At 34.9% G+C, this 27,869-nt stretch overlaps 3 protein-coding genes across 3 annotated transcripts; all 3 read right to left on the bottom strand.

Moving 5' to 3' along the window:
- Positions 1-1,371: 1,371 nt before the first annotated feature.
- LOC138316956 (uncharacterized) lies at positions 1,372-8,141 on the bottom strand. The gene is made up of 2 exons (XM_069258593.1): positions 8,083-8,141; positions 1,372-4,109 (listed from the first exon to the last, which is right to left on the bottom strand). The coding sequence occupies exon 2, from the start codon at positions 3,862-3,864 to the stop codon at positions 1,444-1,446; it is 2,421 nt and encodes an 806-aa protein (XP_069114694.1). The 5' UTR covers positions 3,865-4,109; positions 8,083-8,141; the 3' UTR covers positions 1,372-1,443.
- Positions 8,142-9,752: 1,611 nt separating this feature from the next.
- LOC138316945 (ceramide-1-phosphate transfer protein-like) lies at positions 9,753-14,251 on the bottom strand. Its single transcript, XM_069258586.1, has 2 exons — positions 14,078-14,251; positions 9,753-11,622 (listed from the first exon to the last, which is right to left on the bottom strand). Exons 1-2 carry the CDS (start codon positions 14,212-14,214, stop codon positions 11,109-11,111), a joined length of 651 nt encoding a protein of 216 aa, XP_069114687.1. The 5' UTR covers positions 14,215-14,251; the 3' UTR covers positions 9,753-11,108.
- A 915-nt stretch (positions 14,252-15,166) lies between these two features.
- LOC138316935 (uncharacterized) lies at positions 15,167-26,477 on the bottom strand. The gene is made up of 3 exons (XM_069258576.1): positions 25,921-26,477; positions 20,510-20,686; positions 15,167-20,050 (listed from the first exon to the last, which is right to left on the bottom strand). The coding sequence occupies exons 1-3, from the start codon at positions 26,228-26,230 to the stop codon at positions 19,818-19,820; spliced, it is 720 nt and encodes a 239-aa protein (XP_069114677.1). The 5' UTR covers positions 26,231-26,477; the 3' UTR covers positions 15,167-19,817.
- Positions 26,478-27,869: the final 1,392 nt, after the last annotated feature.

Here is a 27,869-nt window from a genome sequence, read left to right as displayed (position 1 = left end):
CTTTAATTAATTTCAGCATGTCACAGACCCAATGTCAGGTCTCTAGACCTCTTAGTCATTGATAAGAAGTATGTTATACCCTTTGACCCGTGACATTGATCACTGCGACCTTGAGTGAAGGTTAATGCCATTCATTTTTTAATTACGCCTTCATTCCATCATGCTACTGCAGGCTCAATATCAGGCCTCTATGCATCATAATGATTCACAAGAATTGTTTAAAAGATTTTAGCCTATTTGACCCCTGTGACCCTGTGAAGGTCAATGTTTTCCAATTGAACAAAATTTGTAGTTCTTTATCCAAATGTGCTACAGGCCCAATATTAGGTCTATATGACTCTTAGTTCCTCACAAGAAGTCGATCACACATTTCAGCCTATTTGAAATCTGTGACCTTGAATGAAGGTTAATGTTACTAATTTGCACAAACTTGGTAGCTCTTCATCTCAGCATGCTATAGTCCTATTATCAGGTCTTCAGGCCTCATAGTTATTGATAATAAGTCATTTAATGATTTTAGTCTATTTGAACCCTGTAACCTTGGTTAAAGGTCGATGTCATTCATTTGAAAAGAAACTTGAGAGCTCTTCATCCAAGCATGCTACGTACTATACAGGCCACATATGAGATGTGTATGCCTCTAAGTAGTTGACAAGAAATCGCTTAAATATTTTAGCCTATTTAACCTCCGAGACCTTGGATGAAAATCAAGGTCATTCATTTGAATAAACATTATAGCAATTTATTCCAGCATGTAATATATATACAGGTCCAATAACTGAGATCAAAGCCTCTTATTTGTTGACAAAAATGTTTTAGCCTATTTCAACCCCTGTAATCTAGTGTGGATGTCAAGGATGTCAATATTTGCACAAAGTTGTTAGCTAGCTCTTCCTTCATGCATGCTACAGGCCAAATATCAGGTTTTTAGGCCTATTTCAGAATTATTCACAAAAAAGTCTCTAAAAGATTTTAGCCTCTTTGACCCTTATGACCTAGGATAAAGGTCAATGTCATATGAACACAGTTGGTAGCACTTCATTCCAGCATGCTACATTATGTATACCAGCCCAATCATATGTCTCTAGGCCTCTTAGTCATTCACAAGTTGTTAAAAATCTTTAGCCTATTTAACCTGTGTGACCTTAAATGCATGTCAAGGTCATTCATTTGAACAAATTGTGTAGCCTCTTATCTCAAATATCTGTTATCAGCGCCCTTGGCCTTTTGGTTACTGAGAAGAAGCGTTTTAATGAAAAATTAGGCATTACACATGATGAATGGCAAGCAGCGCAGGACACAAAAAAAACATAATGACTATAGGTCGTCCTGACCAAACCATTGGGTCAGATGACTTAAAAACAGCTTCAATTTTGATAAACACTTTTATTCGGCACATGTATCATATATATTGTTTGGTATAAGATATATGCAAAATTTTGACTAGAATCTGTGTTCTCCTATATTGTCCACTTCCAGATTTTGAAGTAAACTATCTCCAATAACATGTGAGCTAAAAACTGGATCAGATAGACTTGCCTCTCTATCAAGCTGTTTTCCAATAGATTGTTGCCCCATTTGTGTATTGTCACCTATGATATGTGACTCAAGGTCTGAAACCAACATGTGTGAGTCACAGTGAAGTCCCTCTGATGGCCGGCTATCTCCTATGATATGAGTCTCCAGGAGTGATGCCACAGTTGACTGGCCACTGCCCATGATATGTGTGTCCGAGTCTAATGCCACTATTTTCTGACTATCCTCAACACTATGTGCCTCCAGATGAGTTCCCATCAATGCACTGTCACTTATATGCCTCTCTAGGTTAGATGATATCAAACACAGTGTCTCCTGGCTACTAATGTTCTTTTCAAAGTCTGAAGCCGGTAACTGGCTTTTCACATTAACATGTGCTTTGATGATGTCTTCAGATGTCCTACTATCTCCAGTATTCTCTATACTGTAAGTAACCTCCCCTGTGAAATTGGTCTGACCTCTGTGCTGAGGGTCCTCATATGTCTCCAGATAGGTCAGTAGACTCTCCACTGTATATGTAGTATGAGCATCATCAGATGTCTGTAAACAATCTCCCGTGTTTCCAGACACAAGTTGAATGTTCTCGTCCGTAACATGAGAGTTAAGGTTTCCTTCTATGGGTTGTCCAACATCCTCTATCAAAACCAGTGTCTCGAGATGCGGAGACACCTGATGCGGAGATACCTGTGTTTGATTATTTTCTGTAGTAAATATCCCAAAGTTTGGAGCCATTATTTGATATTGATGTGTGATTGGTGTTAAATTGTCCATTGTCACTTGTGCATCATTAATTTGATATCCTAGTGGTGTCTCATTTTCCCTGGTTGTAACACATGGCAAGTTTTCACGTAAATATTTAGCCTCTGTTGAATTTTGAGTCTTGTCCTCTGCAGTCTGTGCCTCTACTTGTATGAGAAGGCTCTCTGTTGTAGAAACAGATACCCCAGATTGTGTTCCTAAAGTATGTGCTATGAGGCGAGATGATAGGGTGTCTCCTATGACATGTGTCTCAGATTGTGCTGGAAAATTGTCTTCAGAAATGTTTGTTGTAAGATTTGTAGTGTGTGTCTCAAAATGTTGTTCTATGCTATTTTCCGTCTGACGCTGTGGTGGCATGACATTTCCTGAGACAGGTGCGTCATGTTGTGCTGGTAAGCAGTCTTCTGAAACACGTGTCAGGAGTTGCACTGGCAGTGTTTCACATTGTGCAGATGGTAGGGTAGTTTCTGAGACACTAGACACTGTCTCAAGTTGCACTGACTCAGTATTTCCAGAGATAAGTGGCTCAAATTGTGCTAGTGGGTCATTTCCTGAGACACGCGTCTGAAGTTGTAGTGGTAGAGTATTTTCTGAATCGTGTGTTTCCATTTGGACGTATACATATCTGTCATCCTCAGTAACATATGTCAGAAATCGAGTAAGTAAACTGTTCTCTCCATTGTTTTTCACAGTCTGTTTTTTTATCTGTAAACTAGCCTTTGGGGCATGAATATTCTGATGAGCATCCAAGCATTTCTGTTTCCGAAATCTTTGGCCACAGATTTGACACTCCATCAATTTAGTTAGCTTTTGTTTTTCCAGCAGTTTGTTATCTTCAGAATGTACACGAGAATGTATTTGTAAGAATCTTAATGATTTAAATGTTTTACCACAGATATTGCATGTTAACGGGTTTTTCCCCTCATGTTCTTTAAGATGTTCTTGGAGTTTCTTTACACCTGTGAAACTTTTATTACATATGTTGCACTGTTTCACCTCGGAATGTATCTTTCTGTGTCTTTTGAGGCTTTGAGCCATCCCGTATTCTTTTCCACATGTGTCACATTTAAACGACTTCACTCCATCATGTAGACGAATATGTGCCTCTAAACTTAGTGCTGAATTTAAGGATTTACCACAGGTGTCACATTCGTAGACTTTTTCTCCAGTATGGCTCCTGGTGTGGATGATGAGATTGCGTCTCATGGTATAGCATTTGCCACAAATCTCACACTGGTGTGGTTTCTCACCTGTATGAGATCGGGAGTGTCTCTGTAGGTCAGTAGACCTGGCGTAAGTCTTACCACATACGTCACACTTGAATGGTTTTTCTCCTGTATGTGTTCTCATATGTAGTTTCATATAGCTGGCTTGTTTAAATGCCATTCCACAGAAAGTACATTGAAATGGTTTCTCCCCTGTATGAGTTCTAACATGATCGTGTAGGTCATTCGTACGAGTGAAGAGCTTTCCACATTTGTCACACTTATATGCCTTCTTTCCTTCATCAGTTCTTACATAGTCTAACAAAGCGGGGTCAACGTTCGATGGTGGTACAGCAGGCTTCATTGTAATTTGGTTTCCAGTAGAATTTTTTCTTTTTTTAGATCTGAATGCATAATGATGGAGTTCCTGGGGGGGTTTTCCCACTCTTTGTTATCTTTTGAAATTCCACACAATTTCTGGAATATTGTGTACTGTTTCTATGCCTTCTCTGAAGGAAATAGTATAATGATAACCATCCCAAGTATTGATCAGGAACTGAAGGTCAACCATTTAAAAAGTCTGTGCTACATTTCTATTATATCCAGAACCTGGAAAAGATAAAAAAAAAAAAAAAAAAGCTATAAATATTGACAGTTCGTTACATTTCAACTTATGTCATAAAGTATTTTAATACCAGGTCAAAGAAGAACAATCTTTAAATAATATCATTGTTATAGTCAACATTTGTTAATCATTTACCTTTTTACATGTAGAAAAGTAAACATTACATGGTTAGACATGTATTAGCCTTGGCGCCTCCGAACACTACTCCAACAACATTTCAAGTTAATTAATATAAGCATACATGTTCTGATGCTCTGCTCATTCAGTTTCTGTACCACACTGGATGCCACCACCACGACTAAAATGCTAAACAAGAGGCCAGTTTGATAATACGGACAATTTATTATAATAATCACATTAACAGAAATGCCAATAAAGAGGAAAAGGGCTTTAAATCTGGAGTCCCAATGAAACCTGACAATTAACCCACAGGTACCTCACAACTCTCTCACATGGGCTTCAAACCTACAAACATTAAGTTAAAGAACTAACAATACATGTAGGGAGTTAGGGGAAAAAAATTAATAAAACTTATTAACATTTTTTGTGAATGATTTGTTGATTTGTCTATTTTTTTCTTTTATTGCTTTACTATTTCATTTTGTACATTAACTTTCTGTAGCGAGATATTTTCCTTTATTTACATGCATATATACAATGTGCACGTTTTATATACCGAACTTCATGGTAGGTGACCGAGGTTCATTAAAAGGACATGCCAAGTGCAAGCATATATTAGGTAGGTAGGGCTACGGTAGTCGAGTGGTTAAGATGTCCCAACATATTAACACACTTTTGGGTTATCGGTTCAAATCCCATGTGCAGGCAGTTGCCAGGTACTGACCGTTGGTCGGTGTTTTTAGTCTGATTACGTATTCTCCACCAACAAATATAGCATGTTCATAAATAAGCATGGCTGTTAAAAGGACGTTAAACTAATAAAACCAAACCCATGTAGTTTTTTGTAAATATAGGTGAATTACAACAAGGGGCTCAAAGGGCCTTAACGGTCATCTGACTACCTTGGCAATAGTAAAATTAATAATATAAGGTGTCACTTTGTCAGGACCATGTCAGGATCATTTTCAATTTCTTTTTTAATTTAATTTTATTTCAAACAGGAGGCTCAATGGCCTTAACATATAGGAAATTAATTAGATATAGTGTCATGGTAGCCATCTTCGATTTGGGATCAACAAGAGATGTAACAATATTTGTCGGGACCATGTCAGGATCATTTCATGCTGGTGTTAGCCAGAACTTGAGAAGAAGTTCAAAATGTGCTTTCAAGATGGCGGCTGTGGCAGCCATCTTGGATTTCAGATTGACCCAAAAAATAACAACACTTTGTCGGGACCATGTCAGGATCGTTTCATGCAAGTTTCAGCCGAATCGCACCAGTAGAACTTGAGAAGAAGTTCAAATTGTGTTTTCAAGATGGCGGCTGTGGCGGCCATCTTGGATTTCAGATTGACCCAAAAAATAACAACACTTTGTCGGGACCATGTCAGGATCATTTCATGCAAGTTTTAGCCAAATCGCACTGGTAAAACTTGAGAAGAAGTTCAAAATGTGTTTTCAAGATGGTGGCTGTGGTGGCCATCTTGGATTTCAGATCGACCCTAAAAATAACAACACTTTGTCCAGACCATGTCAGGATCATTTCAAGCAAGTTTCAGCCAAATCGCACCAGTTGAACTTGAGAAGAAGTTCAAAATGTGTTTTCAAGATGGCGGCAGAGGCGGCCATCTTGGATTTCAGATTAACCCAAAAAATAACAACACTTTGTCAGGACCATGTCAGGATCATTTCAAGCAAGTTTCAGCCAAATCGCACTTGTAGAACTTGAGAAGAAGTTCAAAATGTGTTTTCAAGATGGCGGCTGTGGCGGCCATCTTGGATTTCGGATCGACCCGAAAAATAAGAACACTTTGTTGGGACCATGTTAAGATCATTTCATGCAAGTTTCAGCCAAATCGCACCGGTAGAACTTGAGAAGAAGTTCAAAATGTGTTTTCAAGATGGCGGCTGTGGCGGCCATCTTGGATTTCAGATTGACCCAAAAAATAACAACACTTTGTCGGGACCATGTCAGGATCATTTCATGCAAGTTTCAGCCAAATCGCACCAGTAGAACTTGAGAAGAAGTTCAAAATGTGTTTTCAAGATGGCGGCTGTGGCGGCCATCTTGGATTTCAGATCGACCTGAAAAATAACAACACTTTGTTGGGACCATGTCAGGATCATTTCATGCAAGTTTCAGCCAAGTCACACTAGTAGAACTTGAGAAGAAGTTCAAAATGTGTTTTCAAGATGGCGGCTGTGGCGGCTATCTTGGAGTTCAGATCGACCCGAAAAATAACAACACTTTGTCAGGACCATGTCAGGATCATTTCATGCAAGTTTCAGCCAAATCGCACCAGTAGAACTTGAGAAGAAGTTCAAAATGTGTTTTCAAGATGGCGGCTGTGGCGGCTATCTTGGAGTTCAGATCGACCCGAAAAATAACAACACTTTGTCAGGACCATGTCAGGATCATTTCATGCAAGTTTCAGCCAAATCGCACCAGTTGAACTTGAGAAGAAGTTCAAAATGTGTTTTCAAGATGGCGGCTGTGGCGGCCATCTTGGATTTCAAATTGACCCAAAAAATAACAACACTTTGTGGGGACCATGTCAGGATCGTTTCATGCAAGTTTTAGCCAAATCTCACTCGTTGAACTTAAAGAGAAGAAGTTCAAAATGTGTTTTCAAGATGGCGGCTGTGGCGGCCATCTTGGATTTCAGAACCACCCGAAAAATAAGAACACTTTGTCAGGACCATGTCAGGATCACTTCATGTAAGTTTCAGTTAATCGCACTGGTAGAACTTGAGAAAAAGTTCAAAATGTGAAAAGTTAACGCACAGCGCACGGCGGACTACGGACGATGACGGACGAAACATGCGACTATAGGTCATCCTGACGGACGAAACATGCGACTATAGGTCATCCTGACCTTTCGGGTCAGATGACCTAAAATGTAAACTAGAAAAAACCTTTTGTCACTGCCCAAGTGCCTGACAACAGCTCTATATGTAGAATTCAAACTAAAAACCCTTAAATGTAGAGTGGTAATATGTCGGAATGAATGGATTTACATATAACATGGAAATCTCTGTCATGTAAACAGATTCGGCACATTTTAAACTCGCTTATACTGTAGGTAACTGCAGTCCTCCATATAGATGTCCATGTGTATGAATAAGTTACCTAAATGCAGAATACTGTGAAATGATTGTGAAATGAATCTGCATACAGTTCAAATGTACAGCAATAAAAACAACTGTTGTTTTAACCTTTTTTTCTTTTTTTTAAAGGGGTCACAGATTTTACATTGAGTTTTAAATATGTTCTTTTTTACCCAACTTAGGGGTGTTTTTGTTTTTAAATAAAATAAATTACAAAAATTTGGACAATGAAATATGAGTAATAATTTAAGTTGTATTAGTGATTTTGATATGAAGAAATTATGATAAAGATGTTAAAACGACTTTAAAGGATTACTCAGGCCTAAAGCTATTACTCCAATGCAGGACTATCCCGCATATAATGTACACATGTACGGGAGTGTACTGTTACATGTGCGGAGTTTTGCCCTGCTCGAGATCTGTCAAAGCACAGGCGTCTGCATCTGGTTTTGGAAAAATAAAATATCCTACCCCTACTCATAGTAGGGGTAGGTTATTATATTTTTATGAAACCAGAAGCAGACGCCTGTGGTCAAAGTCAGAAAGTCGAAATCTATCGACAAAAGCCACTAATAATTAGCTGATAACTTAGGCTTGGTACAAGTGAGCGATATGACATTTTAACGCCTTTAATAAAAGAGATATATTGTGTGGACTTACATGGTTTAAATATACAATAGCATATTGTCTGTTTAACAAAATAAGCATTAAAACTTGTTGAGTCGTTACCTTCATGCCTACAGTACACCATCTTTGTTTCTTTCGGAACACAATTAACCTATCTGATGTGTGGAGTGAAATAATACGAGATGTTCCGAACGGAGATAAGTGGGGAATACTAAAGTGTGGAAAATATTGACATGATCACCAGTGCTTGGCAGGAACTTAGGAATAGTTACTTCCCTTCACAAAAAATAATATTGCCATAGTAATCAGTAATCTTGCAAGACTTTTTTAATAGAAAATAAGACAGTAAAGCAATCATGTTAAAATTATATCGAAGCAACAAATTAAAAACTAAGCTAAAAGATACTGCAAGGGTCCACGCGGACAAAATGCACAATATCATCATTCGATAGAGAAAATAAACATGTTTGCATGTACAGATGTACGACTTTTTTTATATTAAAAACACCATGTTGAAAAAAAATACTATAGCTTCGTTGTACATGTAATAATAAGGTGAAAAGTACTGATTGATATGCAAACAAATGTACACATAAATACATTGTACATATTGTAACACTTGCCATATGGTACTACATTACATCATTTAGCTTTACCAGAGATTTAAACTATTTAAATCTCTGGCTTTACACGTTGTACATACATGAGATACATGTTGAATTAAATGTAATTGATAAAGGTTTGACTTTCCGTTCTTGTACATGTACACTAAAAGTAATAATAGCCAAGACGACCACACATGTTTGCAACGTGTTGCAGTGTGTTAATGTCTATGTTTTGAGAGACTGCGGTATACATTCGTGTTGGTCTCCTTGCGATAGTTGGACTCTTTTCCTTTTTATAGCGCTATCTCACTGAGGTATATGCCGTCCAAAGACATCGAACAAGTACACTTCAGTCAATCACATTATGCTGACTAGAAATTTACGAGAAATCGCGAAAATCGATTTTTAGTAATTCTAGTGTTAATATCAATGTTATATATGGTAAAATAATGTCAGAATCAATATTATACTATCGATAATCAAAATTGGAAGTTGGTAGCGGGCAGGGTATTTTACGCTTAAGGTAATGGATTCGACAACATATCCTCTGATGCCTCGTTCGCAAGGCAGCAACAGTCGAACCTTTATTTATTATAATTGTTCATTTGTCTATCAAATCAGTGAGCCAGCAAATGGAACTTACAGTACATGTTCATCATTTGGGGAGGGGTCAAGAACAGAATCTTGACGTACTCCGAATTATTTTGTTACACATCTATTTGAAAACCGTTGAGATCACATTTTATTTGGAATATCGAAATTTTAATATCAAATTATTTAACGAGCATGATAAATTTCATATTACATACATGTAGTCACGAGTGTAAGATTAAATTTATCATATAACTTTTACTCATAGAAATAGAAGTAAAACTTTTTAATTTTGTCTCTATATAAAACAGTAGAAATCTGGCTCAGTTTAAGTTTTGAGAATAAAATCTGTCTGAGAATTTTATTTCTTTATGGTGCCGGACCCAGATGTGACGTTTCCGTCTACTGAGACAATCATGTGACGTTATATAAAGATTATGACGTCAAACTATCTGTGACGTCACAATGGGCCTAGTGTTATTACACGTGTCTTATGATATTGATGACAAGGCCGTATGACATGGCTAGACGGGCTAGTTATATGATAATTCGTTGATATAAATTAATCAAGACCAGTTCATTTGTCAAAATATAACACTTTAATGATTAAAGCAAATGATTAAAACAAACATTTTATACATTGTACATTGTATGTCAAAATGACACCGACACCATTTGCAACGTTAGAATGATGTCATCGATATTGTACGTAATATCTGAACACTACAACACATGGATCAGGATGTCATATTGAACATTTTTGACAAAACCGAATGGAATGTGTTCACAAAAACAGTACAAAGATGAATCTTGCAACACTAAAACACCACAAAAGGAGAACTACTACAATCTGTTTAACTGACCAATCACAGATCGGGTCCAGATGACCTAAATAATGGCCAATATACGTTGTGATTTCGTCCATGCAATTCCAAACCGCTTCTTATACTTATAACAATTCCAAAGCGCTTCTTGTACTTATAACAATTCCAAACCGCTTCTTGTACTTATAACAATTCCAAACCGCTTATTGTACTTATAACAATTCCAAACCGCTTCTTATACTTATAACATATTATTTATTTACTCCTCATTTCTTCTGTCGCATTCAGAAGTGGCGAAATATGTATGATCATGAAAAGTACCAACTTCACGCTCGAAGGAACGTACAAGTAGAATCGCCGGTAGGAGCTACATGTATAATGGGCTAATAGTGGGACTCAGTAGTGAACTTTAGAATTCTCATAATGATATAAAAATAAAATGCCTGTCAGTATAAAATCATACGAAAGCTTTTCGTGAAGTAGACTTGTGTTGGTAGCTGGTACTGAATAATTGATTGTGGGTTTATTGTGGGAGTTCTTTTTAGAATTTGCCCACACTAAAAGATGGCAACATAATAAATCAGCGTATTTTAAAGGATAAATATATATGCATCCTACACGATAGTTAAAAGCTGAAAATCAACAATTTCAAAAAATAAAGTGTACAATATCAAAATCGAATCTAGCATCCCATTGCAACCCACATTATACAACTGGGTGTGGAAAATGGCGTCATTGGTATAAAAATATATAACTTTACGAACTAGACGACAATTCTACGAGTACATGTAATATCATTTCTAGTGATAACATTATGAATGTGTGAACATGACAATACAAATTGAGTTTTCGAAAAAAAATATCTTGAGATCAAAGACAAATTGAATTTTCAAAAACCATCCTGAGGTCAAGAAAAAATGAATTTTTGAAGTATCTGGAGTTCAAAACAAATTGAATTTTAGAAAAAAAAAACTCTTGGGATCAAGACAAATTGAATTTTAGAAAAACTGTCTTGTGATGAAGACAAAAATCATCTTGAGATCAAGAAAAATGGATGATGATACACATATCACAGTAAAATAAAGATGATTAATTCTGATCGATTTGATCAGGGTAGGTTCAACAAATCATTAGTTTCATAAAGTTCTTGAGTGATAGAATAAACCGGATTTAGCGTTGTTACCACTTGGGGCAAAGTGTTCAGAGCCTTTTCATAGTTTTGTTTACACATTGTGTCAATTAGTTGTTTTCTGCTTGGTAGCATATACATCGCTAGTCCAGCCATTTTTTGAACAACCCATGGATGATGCAGTCCAAGCGTTCCCTTGTACACTTCTGAAGCTATTACGGACGTCTTCGCTTCATCGTCGCTTTTCGCAATTCTGTCCATGAATTCACTGATGAATCCAAGAGCCCTGTGGAGTCGCAAGAGCGTTCGTGACCCGGATGGTGGGTTTCCGGAAGTTTGCGTTATTTTATTGGTCACTTCGTAGTCAATCATGGATTGAATTGTTTCATATGCATTTCCGTTTTCTGACTTCCGGTGGGTTTTCAGAATATTTATTTTGGATTCCAGATCACTTGCTACAAATCCAAACAGCTTGCCGGAGAGCTTGAAAAACCTGCGAAAGGAAACAAATATTTGATAAAAACTGTTAAAGATAATGTAAACTATATAAAACATGTTTTATGAAAATTAACATTTAATGTAATGTTCTCCAGTAGAAAATGAAGATAATTTCAATTCGTTAATCTTGTTTTATATTATCATTTTTAAAATCAAAAGACGTTTCGGAGTGATAGTGGGCCATTAAACGATCTCGCGGATGGTACAAATGATTCTAAAGGCCGAGCAGCTAATTGCATACAATTAGTTTGTTGTTATTTAGTTATATAGTTAGAGAGTATATGAAGGACGTACGAATTAGCGACTAGGATGCGGGTGTCATCGACTATTAGTACATAAGTACTTACAAACAGGATGTTTTGTAGTATTCCTCGATCACGCATCCTGATATATACACTGCTACAGTAAACAAGTTCGACAGGAAACTTGTGGGCTTTGTCTACTATCGATCTTACCTTATGAATATTTAATCATGGACATTTAAGCCATGGTATATTCCAATTTCATTAGATAAGAGACAGATATTTCCTTTTTAGCTACGTAACGGTAAACATAATTGTACGATAGCATATTGACATTTCAATGACACTCCGGGTATGAATTTTAAATAAGTTGAGTTGTTTTTTATATTTTACTTTAAGGTCCACATTCTGAAATGAAGAACGTGACATTTAAATTTGATTTTCATTCATATTAATGTAAATATTCTTATTACGTCTTCTTTCAGAAATGTGTCGATAAGCCAACTTTACAATAAACATCGACACCATCACACATGATGCACAGAGACCTGGCACGATTTTTTAACCGACAGTATACATATATATATTATAGTATCATACATATATGTATACTGTTGGTTAAAAATTTTCGTGCCAGGTCCCTGTGACATGATGTATAATAAATCGATTCGTAATGATAGTGAAATGAGATTGGTATCACACTATCAGACCACCAACCAGCATTCCGTGTCAAATAACGCTCTCGTTTGGGTATTTGTACTCAAGCAAAACTGTATATACATACTTGTACAATGGATTTTTTTATTAATAACGAAATGGGTCAGAGATTCGATTAGGAAATCACTTGTATCAGTCCGTGCTGAACTTATGTGGTCATGAGAATTATACATATAAGTACAATGAACTGTTTTTTACGTGTAACTGATACCTGTATACAGTATGTGTGTGTATATATATGTAGGTGTGTATAGTGTGTCATACAGTGTCCCAGTCGTCCTCGACACCCCAGGGGTTACATACAATTACTATCACTGTCGTAATATCCGCGGATATAACGGCAGTGGTAGTAATCTCTGGGATACCGCGGATGGGTCGCAGTATTACACACATGTATACCATCCTCGATATTCCAGGGCCCGGGGTTCCGATGACTAATGATCGTGTAGAGATCGTAAGTGATCGAAACCCCTGGAGTATTGCGGATGCACACGTACATGAACATCTGCATATAAAATTGTGATAGTAATATCCTAACCAACCTATAATTGAATATCTATTACATTAGCCTCTTATGGCCAGGGGTTTCATTATCTTTCAGGAAAGGCGGTACAATTGCAATTTCAGGGGGTACTTTTCTATACCATCTGTATGCTATCTAATGTAATTTAGCCCAAATCAGGCGGTACCACAACCAGGTTTAACCGGCAAAAAGTACCGGGTACCGCCTGATATTGAAACCCCTGTATGGCGATGACAAAACCACCACAATCCTATATATAGTATTATAAAATAAGTCCTTTTTTCTGTTTGTTTGTAGGATACAAGTTCATGACACATACATACATAATTGTGAGTAGCATTATACATTTGTATGTAAATGTACATCAATAGGCATTTATCTCTACCATCTAGCCATAAACATTCACTGTCTTTATAACGAAGACAGTGAAATTAACCCCTTAAGTATCGCGGATGTCTACTTGCATGTATTATAATGACATGTTCACAATCTATATACATGTAGCTAGCATATTATAGCCCAATTAGAGTATTCATGATTTGTCACAAGAAATTTCTATAACTTATATTATCTCTCTCAAAATATGTCTACATTTTTAATTTTCAATATTGTGTAAAGGTACATTTAGATGCAGCTGTGCATGTATACTACACAGCTGCATCTAAATGTGCATTGTAATTCCTTATAAAGTAACGAATTCGATTTTAGTCAATTACTCTTTATCAAGGCATATCAATGAGATTTCTGAAAAGCTTTGAATAGGCTATTTTTAGGAACAAAACATTTATATTGTGTCCATATATTGGACCACGACGTCTGTTCATGATGTACCCTTGTTAGGTTCACATGACTTGTGAACAACAGATACAGATACATGTACATGTACTTATACAATGATGATCAGCTGATAAAAACGTGTCGGTAGAAAACATCTAGAGCTGCGCTTCATTTAATATATCTAAAATTACCTGCATAATTCCTGATATCCATTGACGTAATGGTCAAGGATTAAGCTGTTGTCTTGCGAGTGACAGTTCTTGAAAGAGTCTCGAACAACTTCTAAATCAAAGTCATGTTTTACGTCTGTTTTGAACTCTGCGGCCATGGCTGTTGTATATACCTTCTCGCTGTGTGTGTATAGTGTGAATGTGTGTATACACACGTGTGTATGTGTTATACAAGGCACAGAAACACGTGACGCTTTGTTAACCTTGTGATATAGGTTTATTTTTAGATTTATACATTTATATCCACATGGGTAGAGTATCTATAGCTAGATGGTACCATATAAAAGTAAAGGGATAAGAAAAGATACGTTTTAATTTAACACTATAGATGCATTTTGTTGTAATCGAATTCGGAGTGTTAACAATATATGTAGCTTTAATTAACTTCTTTGTTTTTTTCAAATATTAGAATTAATCAAATTGGTTTGAAATTGTATTCTTTGATGCATACATGTATATATATACATATTTATACCATATACATGTATATATATAAATAAAAGTCAACATTAATATATGAAAAATAAAAGTCAACGACTTAATATATAAAAAATAAAAGATCTAAATTTGAAACAAATATGAGATTCTCAATAGAGAACTCTGTTCTGAATGCTTTTACATTTTAAGATTAAGATTATTTTTCCTTATTTACCAGCCGTATTTTATTTGATAGAGTCTAATGTAAAGTCATCATGTTTATAACATGGCAAAAATAAATGGGCGAAGAGAGATAACTCCGAGAATTTTGAAAGTGATCATTTTGTGATTCCTGCGACATTAACATTATTATCATAAAACATATGTAAACTACGATTATTTACATAATTATTAATGTAACAAGTTGACATATTGACTTCATTTTTCTTCACTTGAGCCCACACTTTCATCTTTAACAAGAGTTGATTATACGTTGACAATTTGTTTCACATTTTGCTGTTTTCTGGGAATAGTCCGCCTCTTTTCCTGTGAAGTTGACGTCAGGCGTTTCCGTTTCCCTTGCCTTGCACAAAGGACGTTTGAAAGAATTTTACCTGCTGCTTGCACTGTCTGATCGTTAAAGGCGACTAAATATGGGATATTATCATTTCCTTTTATAACGGTGCAACTGCTTTGTTTACTACTACCATCAATATATTACTGAAGACGCAAAATCGACAAAAACGCAGCATTTGTTACAATTTATGACGATCATTTATTGATATGAAAAATAATGAAGTTAGGTTATGTATAGTACATCAATGAAATGTTGACCTTGAACTCACTATAAAACCACTTTCATCAATCATTTTGAGAAAATTGCTTCGTGAAATTCCATAAAATATTTTTATTTACATCATAAATATTGATAGCTGATTAATAAAAAGTTTAAAAAAAAAAGAGAGAGAGAGAGAGAGAGTGAGAGAGAGGATTTTATAGTGTTATGAACGCTCTGCCTTGGAAGAAAGTGTTCGGTTGTCATGAATTTCACTGATTCAGAAATGTCTGGGTATAATTTTCATTTTTTACTTATAATGAATTCTGTTGCATTGGAACCTCAAAATTTTTATTCAAGCTTCCGAGAGAAACATTTTTACCTAACTACCATTGACCAACAACATCTTCAGAATATTAATTACAAAAGAAAGAAAACACATTTTATTAGTTTGATTTATCATTTTTGAAAACAAATGAATACATGGTAGGATTTTCCGATAAATAAATTATATATATAAACCAGATTGACCCCAGAAGAATGTTTATTTTCCATTAAGAGATGGTATTAAAATGTATAAAATATTCATGTATAGCAGGTACTACGAACAACAGGATATGAATAAAACATGTTTTTAGATAATACCGCCTATTGTCATAGGTAATAATGTAAATGAGAAACCACAGCGTTTGGTCTTTATTGAACAAGGAACAATAATTATGACAAAAGCCTAGTAGGCAAAACAAATGCATTTAGAGATAGGTGTATGTTTAATGATTCGCTGTTTGATAACCAAGGTATTCGTTATTACACTTTGTATTGCCCGGAACTACAAATGTTTGCTAATGTGACACTGATAAAAGTTTATCAAGCCACTGCAAACAGAATGTGCACAATTTCTTTGTATCATTACTGCATCGAGTGCAAACATAGTATAATCTGAGTCATTAAAATCTGTTTCGGTAAACATGGCCCAATTGTAACACATGTAAATTGTTCAAACAAAATAACATTTCAAAATCACAGCAGTAAATATCACATTAAGATACATGTAGCTATGAGTATTTTCATGTAGAATCTATAATCATTTCATGATTTATTTTCAAATTTTACATTTTTTCAATTCAAATATTTGCATAGCAACATTCATCTGCGATGTCTGGTTCTATTTTTTGAATAAAGTAGCATTTAAAGTAGAATATGACAACTAGCCAAGCGATTGCAAGGAGAGCATCGTACTGAATACCCTTGGCTAACGAAGTTGAATATGGAATGGCTTTTGGTAACCTACATTCGTACTTGTAACCAAATTTGACAAACAACACGTTCATCTTCAGAGAATCACAGAATTTTTTCTAAAACAACGATTTAATCTGGGTTTCGAAGCCCCTTGTCCCACCAGTCACTTATAATATGTACACTTAAAGATATACAAAAATGTATAAATGAGTGTTCATTTTATATGAGATTTTATGAAACGAGTCCAAGAATTTTTTTTACTTTTGCCAGTCTTTGCGAGCAAAAATTAAAAAAAAATTCAAGTCGAGTTTCATAAAATCTCATATGAAATGAACACAAATTCAAGATACTTTTTATCACATAACTCCAAACACCTACATAACAAAGAATTTCACGTCTTTTTTTTTCGAAAATCCAGGAAAGGCCGCCATTTTGTGCCGCCGTCCTCGTGATCCTGACGTCACGTCATTTTTCCTGACATCATTTTATTGTTTCTGTCTGATGTCAAAATGAATATTTCCAGTCAATGAAAATTGCTCCAGGTCATATTACACTAGTGACATATGCAAAAAATATTACACGGGTGAAATTACTGGATATCAGGCGGATTATGTGATAAAAGAAATGATTCTAATACAAGTGCAAAAACTTTTGTCACTTTCTAAAAAAAAAACACTACATAATTACGCAATATCTAATCATTGTACATTGTGTTTACCTGAGAAAGATGAATATAGTAAGTCAATGAAGAATGGATGGTCATAGATAGTTAGTTAATTGGTATCAACATCCTATTAACAACCAGAATCACCACAATGATCATTAAATGTAATTATTTGACGTTTCAGGAATATTAATTTTCCAGGAATTAGTACATGACAACTTCCTCATGTTGGTGTAAAACTCATAGAGAATGAGAGATTTGTATAAACTGCAATGAGATTGGACCATTCGTTATCACCGCTTAGTCATTTGGCTGTGCTTAATAGATAAATACGCAAGTAAAACTGATAAAGATGAGACTTTGATATATTAAAGAAATATTCCTGAATAGTTCGATGATTCATACAAAAATCTGGGAATTGCACCATATTCAGACTTTGATTTTATCATATTTTCAACCTTGATATAACAATCCATCGAGCCATAGAATTTTTTAAGAGTGCATGCTTATTTGCTATAGCAGTACCCGCCTGTCGCTTCCGCGGCGTTAAGGAAGCTGATGAATACATTTCAGGCTTCAATATTTCAAATCATTTGCAATAAAGAAGAAAGGAAACAACCTTTTGTTTTATCATTTACATTTTAATAATTAATTTTATATATTTTCATACTAAATCCAACCCTCCAATTGGCAAATTCTTTTTCTTCATAAAATCCGAGAATGCCGACATAATCATGACTTTACAATAGAGACATCGACGTTGCGTATTGCGTCTGAAAAATTGATTATAAGCATTGATGTTACTGTTTCTAACTTCATAGGGTTAAGAAATAAATTTTGTTTGCAAACTTTTGTGAGAATTCGCTACGCGGATTCACACAGTTTGCAAACAAAATTTCTTCCATACCCCTATGAAGTTAAAAATAGTAACATCAATACTTAATTGATTTTCATTATGACATGACATTACACTCATGAAAGACAATACACAATTCATCATTTCATAGTTGAATATGACTTACCACCTAAAGTGCATACTACCTTACTAAAGATATGACATAGATGACAAATACAATTTTGACTATGAATGCTTAAAACAAGTGGTTTCAAATAGCATATGATTATAAGAGGTATACTATTTTGAATAATGAGTGCATGGTCAGATGTCATTTATCATAAATACCATGTACTACTTATTAATGAAAATACCACATTACATATTTAAGGCAATCATAAAAAAAGCAAAATAGCAGCTTTGACACCAAAAATGTACCGATAAATATTGTTTCAATTTTGAATTTGAATGCAAGGTTGGTATATACACTAATATAATGATAATAAATTCAGCATATTCCTTACGGATGGACAAAAACATATGTATGTACATTTGTATTTATACACATATATTTATATGGAGGCTTTTAATTACAATCATTTGTGATATAAAAAAGTAAACAGATAAGTAGGTTCATGTTATTAACATACATATTCTACATGTAGCGTTAACGCGCTACATTCAATATGTCTGTATCTCATTGCATTCATACCACCTTTAACGCAATCGAAACACTGTTCAATCTCTATGTAAATGCATACATGTACATGTCATGTTTACCATTACATCCGTAGCTCCATGTTCTGGATACAGTCAAATGTACTTCGATGTCAAAAATTTATTAATAGATTGACATTTAGATACATTCTCATAACAGTACACACAGGCTTAGCCTAGGCCCAAATTTGTAACTAGCCTAGGCGGTATTTCAAAATGAACATCAAAAGTATTCACTACTCAGTGGCTCCAGATAGTTAATGATTGTTATTCTATTTATCCTACTTCCCTACCGCGTTTTTGTTGAAAATTTAAAATTTTAAACTGTATAGTCATCAGCTGGGAGTCGTTATCATCTTTGATAGGAATCCGTCGTCTGTCACATTCAACCTCCGGTCATCAAACATGTTTGTTTCAAAACGCCAGGAATACGAAGCGTTTTGGTAACGTAGACGACAACGTTATCTGAACTAACCCTGCAATACACTTCTTTTCTATAACCTACTTCTGGAAAGATCGTGCGATATAGTTATTTTTATCGGTAATCACGTCGCATGTTTTTGACCAATGAGAAGTGACAAAAAATCCAGAAAAATAATAAATATGTATATCTATCTACAAAATGTATCTACGAAACGTTAGATGAAATAGATATAATTGTACATTGTAACATGTCCGAAATGACAGTCTCTTCAACTTCGAAAATAGACGTAACACCAAATCATGTTACGTATGGTCTGGTCGTCAACACACCTGATCAGCATTGCTTTTGTGAGGCCAAACTATCTCCACATTTGGATGGTTAGTTTTGAAAACATTTTTTTTCCTAATTTCACTAAAATATATTGAATGCAAATTAAGGATTCTTGATTGAGTCGATATAGTACGTGTTATATCGACCTTGGAGAATCCAAAATAATGCCTCTAGTATCAACCGTGGGCATTCTTATTCTATTAATGTCATATTAAAAACACCATAAGGGCTTCATCAGATGCATTAAAAGGTCCATAATAGATTATCAAGTAACGTTTAATGACAAATATATAAAGTCTTCTAATCAATAGATTTCTCACATAAAACCGATATCCCACTCTTTTGTGGTTCATCTGCTTTGTTTTGCCATTTGAAGTCATATGATCGTCGAATGACTAGAAAATCCAGCGAGTCACCGGTTTCGGGCATACCGATGTACCAGTTACGGTAGGTCATCTCTGTACCGTCATTGTATCTCCAGGATCCATCTGACGTGCGATTCCCCTGAAGGTATGCTCTCTTCACGTCCTTCCCTGAAAGGTATATTTTCGTATATTATATCAGAAATAGAGTTATCACCCTTCATTTCATTTGCTGTGTGCTATATTTGTGGCCGAAAGGGTATTTGCTCAGGTTCCAACAGCTCTTGCTCTTTGGTTTCATAAAAAATTAAATCGGTGATACGTTCTCACATAAATTGCTATGCAAGATAAACAGAGTACTTAAACTAGGTTTCATTTGTTGTCGAAAAATTCCAACTTTGATACGTTTTGTATGGTTGATTTTGCGCATAATATGGTGAAGTGAGTCAAATGATTAGTATTCTCGCAATGAAGCAATGCGTAATCTTGATAAAACACAAACATAAAAAATAATAGATGGAATTCCACATGTGCGATCTTTGTCTTAAATTTCAAATAGTTAGAATTAGAAAAATTATATTTACTTGTATTTACCACTGTGATAAGAACGGACAAAAGAATCAAACGTACTGATAAAGTCCTCGATAATCAATTGTTTCCTTTCTGAGTCAATTCTAACAAGATTGCCACCATCTTCAGCACACAACCTGACACTATCATATATGGAGTAGTAACCTCTAGGATAGTACCAGTAGCATATCCTCAGTTCCCGTACATACATCTGACTGTCGGAGGTCGGGCACTCAACTGTGGAACAGAGATAAACACATCAGGATGTTAACCGGTTTTGGCTTATTATGATATGTTGATTTAGAGTTGCAACTGGTAGAGGGCACAATATCAATCATCAGTAAACATAGACAATACGAATTTCATGTTTCGAATTTTGCATATTTTGCCAAAATTTACAAACGACACAACAATCTACGAGTCAACAGTGATATCTAAAGTGAATACGTATCAAATATGTTTAAGTACACGTAAGAAGTTATTATAGGCATACAAAAATCACTAGTTTAAAAGGACAATTCAATAAGGCTAATTCTGAACATAACCACGAAGAAAAATGTGACAAAAAAGTATTGCTCTGTATTCCTTATCAAATATGTAACAAGAATAATTGACAAATTCCACGGCATTGTAAAAAATTTTTTTGATGCCGTTGAAATTCCAAGTTGATCAGTACGATTAAGCAGGTATTACATGTATGCTGTACCCATACCCGAGCCACAGACACGTACGTAAAAGTTGCATGGTCTATTACGTTCGCTCTTTTTGTCAAAGTGAAAACTGTTTAAGTGTTAAACATATTTTTCTCCGTCTGTCAGAGTTTTTAACTTTATAATTTTACCACTTTTTATAACGTTGCAGCACTGGAACTATTTTAAATATAAAAATAAAAAATCTTTTAACGTGTACACGTGAAAAATAGGCTCGAAAGATGCCGAAGCATTCCGAACATCGTCGCGACAATCTCGAAGTAAAATAAGTTGTTAATCTAAGAGAAAATGTCAACAATTTTTCATAAACAAAACATGTGGTCGACCTCACCAGACTCTATCTACTAAGAAAATAATGCTCGCATATTACAATATTTGATACACACAATATTTTACGGCAATGTGTAAATTGGATGTTTCAAATACTCAATATGTGGACATATACCAGCATGATTTGTTCATATAAGCCAGAAGGAAAACGTAAACAAACACATGTGCGCTAACGCTAGTTACCTGGCTCACCACGTGCAGGTCGTGGCGAACGTCAGCAACGTGATACGATTCGAAATCCGACAAAACCCGAAGTCACTAACATGGCGTTGATTGAAGGTGCTTTATTCAAAACCAGGAATATATTATCCCTAGATTTCGGTTCTCTAACTTAGGGCGACATATGCTTTTGGGGAGCTAAATCATCAAGGTACATGTCAATGTTTAAATATCAAATGTTTACGTTACATATCGTTACAGTGATATTAGCAGCAATATAACTTAAATCAAATGCAATACATTACCACTGAGTAGTTAGTGAAATTGTATTTAGATATAGACAAGAACATGCACCTGATACCGTAAACATACTACTGTAAGAGCGATTTGAGTAGTTCTAGACAACAATTTCTTTACTGCACTGGCAATGGCCATGGTTTGCCATACAAGACGTCCGACCAGAATGTGAAATGGCGGACAAGCGAATTTTAAACATTTCACATACACTTCACTAATGCGGGCTTTTCTTGCTTATCACAGTGAAACCAACCAATCTATCCATCTACTAATCCACAACAACCGGTTTGTTTCCGATATATAAGCAAATTTTAATGTACTCTTAGACTGAATTGTCCCTTTAAATGTCCATCATTATCTAGATATAAAAATTCTTTTATTATATATATATATTGACCAATATTTATTAAAGTTCATATAATGAATTTGTTTTCACAAATCTATATATCTGTTATCCCGACTGTTCAATAAAACCTTGTTATATTGCACAGTTCGAAGTTAAATTGCACGCTTCCGTGGAAACGTTATATAGCACGGTTCGAGATTTTATATTGCACGGCTTTAGGAACACCTCGCTGTTGTTGTCTAGTTTTGTTGAAAACTTCCGAGGAATCGCGCGTAACAGTGAGTTACGTTATTGTGACGTCACAAAGGTTCACGCTCAATTTCGCTCTAGTTTTATAGATCTCGAATCAGGCACGTCATGTTGACGTTTATTGAGTTGAGGGTGGACACGGCGAATGCTTAGATAAAATGGCTGCATGTTAAAGAAGACAATAAGGCATCCAAACCGGAGTTACAACGTGACGTACGTTAGTTATACGTCAAGCTTCAAAAGGATTTGAAGCTTCTCCGTACGGTACGGTGCTAATGCTTTTGTTTAGTGATTGTCGTATTCGTTTTATAAAAACATTCTACTGAAACACTGGTGATTATGTAATAAATCAAATATTTCATGGGTTACTCTGCTCAAGTTCATATTATACACCCCTCGGTGGTGGTAATCAATAAATATGATATTGCACAACGCAAACGAAATATAACATTTGTTGATAACCATAACCTCGGGTTAAATATTATGAACTAGATAAAGTTTTTCATATGAAACAGAATAAAGTTTAATTGCATTGAATTGATGTAGAAGTATATGACTGTTGATATCATATTCTTTCTCTTTCTAATACTTCTAATTTTGCGAAATGAATTAAATTAGATTTCATTGTTGACATCCTTATATTTCATTGCGGGGACGATATTGAATATGTCTATAAACACCAAGGGACAAGGGCAAGTGGTCTTTATACACAGGTCAAATTGTGTTATACACTGTAAATGTGGTCTAAATAATATGCCGATGGTCTTTATACAAATGATGTCGCCAAAACTGAATCGACTAAATATGATTTACATTTACTTTTCCTGGTTAATGCTATAATGTTGTTTTCAATATACATATAGTTGTTCATCATTTGCCAACCTAAAATATATAACGTATTGTTGTTTAATTTTAATACTATGTTTGCATTTGTTATGATATGGATTTCTTCACGGATATATAATCCCCCACAAAGCCCTACTGCTTGAACTGTCTCATACATAACACAGTTATATAAAGGAGAACATGTGTCAAAATATATTGCAAATCATTGCTGAGGGAACAAGAATACAGCGAAATACAATCTCCCGCAGATATACTCAAGTTGAAAGGCTTAGTCCATTCAGCTTTCGTTGTTTTGTCAGAAGGTTTCCATCTTCACGTTGTACAAATGCATTAACAAGACTAGTTGACACGAACGCACGCACGCAACCAATAACTTATTGTAAATAGACATTATTGATTTTATGTAATCATTACCAGTGCATATTCATGGTGCAATACTCATTATAACTTAAGTGCTACCCCATACGTTTTGAGGAACACGTACTCATAAGAGAATTTATTACGAACTCACACAAGAAAGCTTTGTAAGGTACGATAGAGAAATAAAACGATTCTTAACAAAGAAACCTGTTCAGACAATAGGTAAGCAGAATGATTGTGCGTACAGAGAAAACTGCGGGGTATTCGATTTCACTTTTATCGCGATCTTTAAACAAACCTAATTAACGATGGATGGCGCCTTTTTGATAATATTTTGGAACTTGATAATGATACACCACTGGCAGTACAAACATTTTTACATGTCTATGAAAGACATGATATTATTATCGATAAAGCTATATTTGATATAGTTCAATGCATTGTCAGGGATGCCAATATATTTCGTTGAATTTCTTTGAATGTCTTACATAACTGGTGTAATGGTTTGTATGAACTGTTAATCAAATTAAATGTCTCATAAGCCGAAATACGGATACGGATGGACATCATAAATCTTAAAGTTGTATGCGATGATTTTTTTTATTGTACTGTGATTTTAAAATGTGTGGCACTTAAATAAAATAATATTGTATTGTAATGTTGTACTGTTGTTAACAATACATGGAAAGGTTACGTTTCCATTGTCTTTTACAACTGGTAATCGAATCTTCTGAAATGAAAACGTTGGAGATCATCATTGATGTAGAATTACGTACGTCATCCGAGGTACTTTTTAAAAGTTACTGTTGTAAATTATATACGGCATAAAGTTTGTCAATAAAACAAAAACGTAAGCCTACAAATTGTATTTCTATTGTTATCATTTAAAGTGAACAGTCGGGCAAGGATGGCTAAAGTCGGTAAAAATGGTGTGAATGTATCCAGTATAATTTCTTATGAAATGGAAAAATAAAAATCTTTCGTCAAAATCTGTCTGCGTACGAAGAAATTAATTTAAAGTATGGGAATTCTAAAACGTCCTCCCGGCTCACTATGTCCTTGGTTACATTTCCACACAGCCTCGCTTTCAATGCTTTCAACTTTTCTTTACTTTAATGGTCAGAACTGGGAAACTAAGCAGAACTTGACCGTCGTATTAATATGTGAGAATTTTTGGAAGGCCAATGAACGCATTTAGACTGGTTTTCTTTGCTCGACTATTCACTTTAAAATATGTCTCCTGAAAAATAAATGAGCGCAAAAAATATAAAAGATCTCGAACATTAGGATATATATATATATATATATATATATATATATATATATACGTCGTAAACATTTTCAATTGAGGGAACAGAACAATAATAGCCATCCTAAATCGCGAAATAAATCGACATTAAACGTAGTTTTAGGCGTGAAAACGCGAAATTACGTTGCCGCAAAAATGTTGGTTAACGATAAATGAAGTAAGAAGTAAAAGCGACAACATCTTAAGCTGAATTCTGATTAAGTTGTCTACGTCACGCGTGCCTGGGCAACAATCAAACAACCAATTGCAATTGCAAGATAAAGTAATGATCAATTGGGAGCAAACATATCAACTAATCAGCCTTATTTTGTTTGATAATCCTATTTTACAAATCTGATATTTTATTCGCCAACGCCAAACAAAAAAAGGAAATACTTCTAAACTTTTTGAATAATGGAATGATATTTAAACCAGCTGGCATCAAAGTTTAAGGCATATTGAAAATGAATGAATGAACTATACTAGTAAAAGTAAAACATAAAGATAGTATCAATTGTGTGGGTTTTTTTTTGTTTTTTTTTTAAATTTTAGTATGCTTTATTTATTCTTTGGATTTACAAATATACAACTTTCATAAAACTCCCCCAAAACCTTAAAAGTACCGACGCGAGTCCCCGCATGAAATCCAACATATTGCCGTTTGAATTACTATACACGTTACATTATACACAGACATGCATGCTCTCACTAATTAGATTAAAATGTTAGTAATTAAGAACATTTCAGATCAAAGTTTTCGTTTTTATTAACCTTAAGACACCGATTTCAGAAAAACCAGACATATACTAACTGTCTCCCCCTATTTGGTTTGATCGAAGAGGTTGGGGATGATTAATAGATGTATATCAAGTTTTTCGATTCTTACCGTGCCCGGGTTCATAAATTGTCCAGTCGGACCCTCCTGTATACGAAGTCCCCAGAACTGTCCGTGTCAACATAACGCAGAAATGGTCCGTAGTTCTCAGGGCTAATGCAGAACATTCAGGATTCCTCTGGCAACTCCTCGCACAAAGCAATTCATTATTCGGCGGGAAAGATCCTATGCTGGTGTGAACATTAATTAAATTACGACCGCTTTGTCTAAAATACAAACTTGAGATGCTACATACAGGGTAAATGGTGACACTTGTAATGAATATGACGAGCAGAATTTTCCGTCCGACCTGACGACGCATTTTAAGCGTTTATCACTCACGGCACTCCGGCGTGTTATAATCCATATGTTCAGTGTTGTTTAACACTTCGAATGCGCAATGATGAATATTAATGAAATAGTTCAGAATCGCTATAACCTTCACCATCACTGGATCTGTAAGTACCTTACATTGATTTGATCACTATATCAGATTAGTTAAACAGTTATGTATCCACAGTGACAGCTACTGCATTGTTTAAACTCCAACTGTAACAATAGTTGTTAGTGTATTGACACTAGCTATGAAGTAATATTACATGTAACTCAGAAACTTACTGACGACTAACTAATATTCACTGTTATTTATTTTCGAGATTTTAAACTTCTAGGATTCTACTTTACCTGTATATGAAACGTTGAATTATTTACAGATTTCTTGGTCTCCTGCGATATAAGCGAAGATTAACCGAGTGCAAAAAATGCCTTTCACGTGATCTAACCTATTATAATGCTTACTCTATTTTAAGCTATCGTTTGTTTTAGATAATAGGTGCGTTTGATGTGGTTTTATGGTTAAGTTGAGTAAAGTAATATAGTCAGGTTCATGCATGTAGTATTATAGGCTAGTTGAGTAATACAAGTGATATCATAGTGTAAAAAGTGAATATGGTATGTGCGGAATAGATATGACAGTGTTCTACGACAATTTACTGATACATTTATTATAAAAAATGTAACAACCATTAGAACGGTTAATCGCTAAGGTTCTCGCTAAGCTGTCTTTATTAGACAAAACAACAGTATTTTATAGTTCTATCACAAGCGTTATGAAAAACATGTGTAGAAATTGTTGAATTTATAAATTTTGGTATTTCTCATTTGACGTCTTTAAAACAATATCATTTAATATTAATATTTTAATGTTTAAGACTTGTTACAATTCAGTCTAAGAGTACATTAAAATTTGGACACATATCGGAAACAAATATCTTCTTACAGAAATTAGATTAGTTGGTTTTAAAGCCCACTGTAGTGAAATGAATGTGAAATTTTCAAACTCGCTTAATGTCCGCCATCACAGAGAGTGGTCGGATGCCTTGTATGCCGAACCCTGGCCCTTGCCAGTGTTGTAAAGACATTTTTGTCTGACTAGAACTACTTATATCGCTCTTACAGTAGCATGTTTGCCTTATTAGATGCATGTTCTTGTCTAAAAATAAATAATTTCATCGACTGCTCAGTGGTTATGTATTGCATTTGTCTAACATGCGTGACTTTGGCTATGGTATAGGTATAGTGTACATGTTGTACGTGCATAATCGTATTGATCAACGATTTAGAATTCAACGGTATGAATCAAAATAGTTATCAACGTCGTGAAATTTGACAATATTTCTCGTTATATGTTTCATAAGGCATGTAGAACAATACATATATATCATATTTTACTTCATGACTATGTATCAGAATTGGCCTCACTGAATTGTCCCTTTAAATTAGAGATTTTTGTATGCCTAAAATAACTTCTTACGTGTAGTTGAACATATCTGGTATTTGATATAAAGTGTCTACGCATCTGTATTCACCTTAGGGATCAATGTTGACTGTGTTGTTTGTAAACTTTTGCAAAAATATGCAAAAAATGTACATTTTTTGTTGTAATTCCACAGGGTTCCGTT

The sequence above is a fragment of the Argopecten irradians genome, chromosome 1 (genome assembly GCF_041381155.1).
Source record: "Argopecten irradians isolate NY chromosome 1, Ai_NY, whole genome shotgun sequence".
NCBI classification, from domain to species: domain Eukaryota; kingdom Metazoa; phylum Mollusca; class Bivalvia; order Pectinida; family Pectinidae; genus Argopecten; species Argopecten irradians.
This window is presented reverse-complemented; position numbering and strand designations above follow the sequence as displayed.

Excerpts from the sequence above, each read along its gene's own strand:
- LOC138316956 (XM_069258593.1), bottom strand. The coding sequence starts at position 3,864 with ATGAAGCCTGCTGTACCACCATCGAACGTTGACCCCGCTTTGTTAGAC.
- LOC138316945 (XM_069258586.1), bottom strand. The coding sequence starts at position 14,214 with ATGGCCGCAGAGTTCAAAACAGACGTAAAACATGACTTTGATTTAGAA. Across the intron at positions 11,623-14,077 it reads GGATATCAGGAATTATGCAG|GTTTTTCAAGCTCTCCGGCA; the intron begins GTAATTTTAGAT and ends TTCCTTTCGCAG.
- LOC138316935 (XM_069258576.1), bottom strand. The coding sequence starts at position 26,230 with ATGCGTCGTCAGGTCGGACGGAAAATTCTGCTCGTCATATTCATTACA. Across the intron at positions 20,687-25,920 it reads AATTTATGAACCCGGGCACG|TTGAGTGCCCGACCTCCGAC; the intron begins GTAAGAATCGAA and ends TCTGTTCCACAG. Across the intron at positions 20,051-20,509 it reads GATTATCGAGGACTTTATCA|GGAAGGACGTGAAGAGAGCA; the intron begins GTACGTTTGATT and ends TATACCTTTCAG.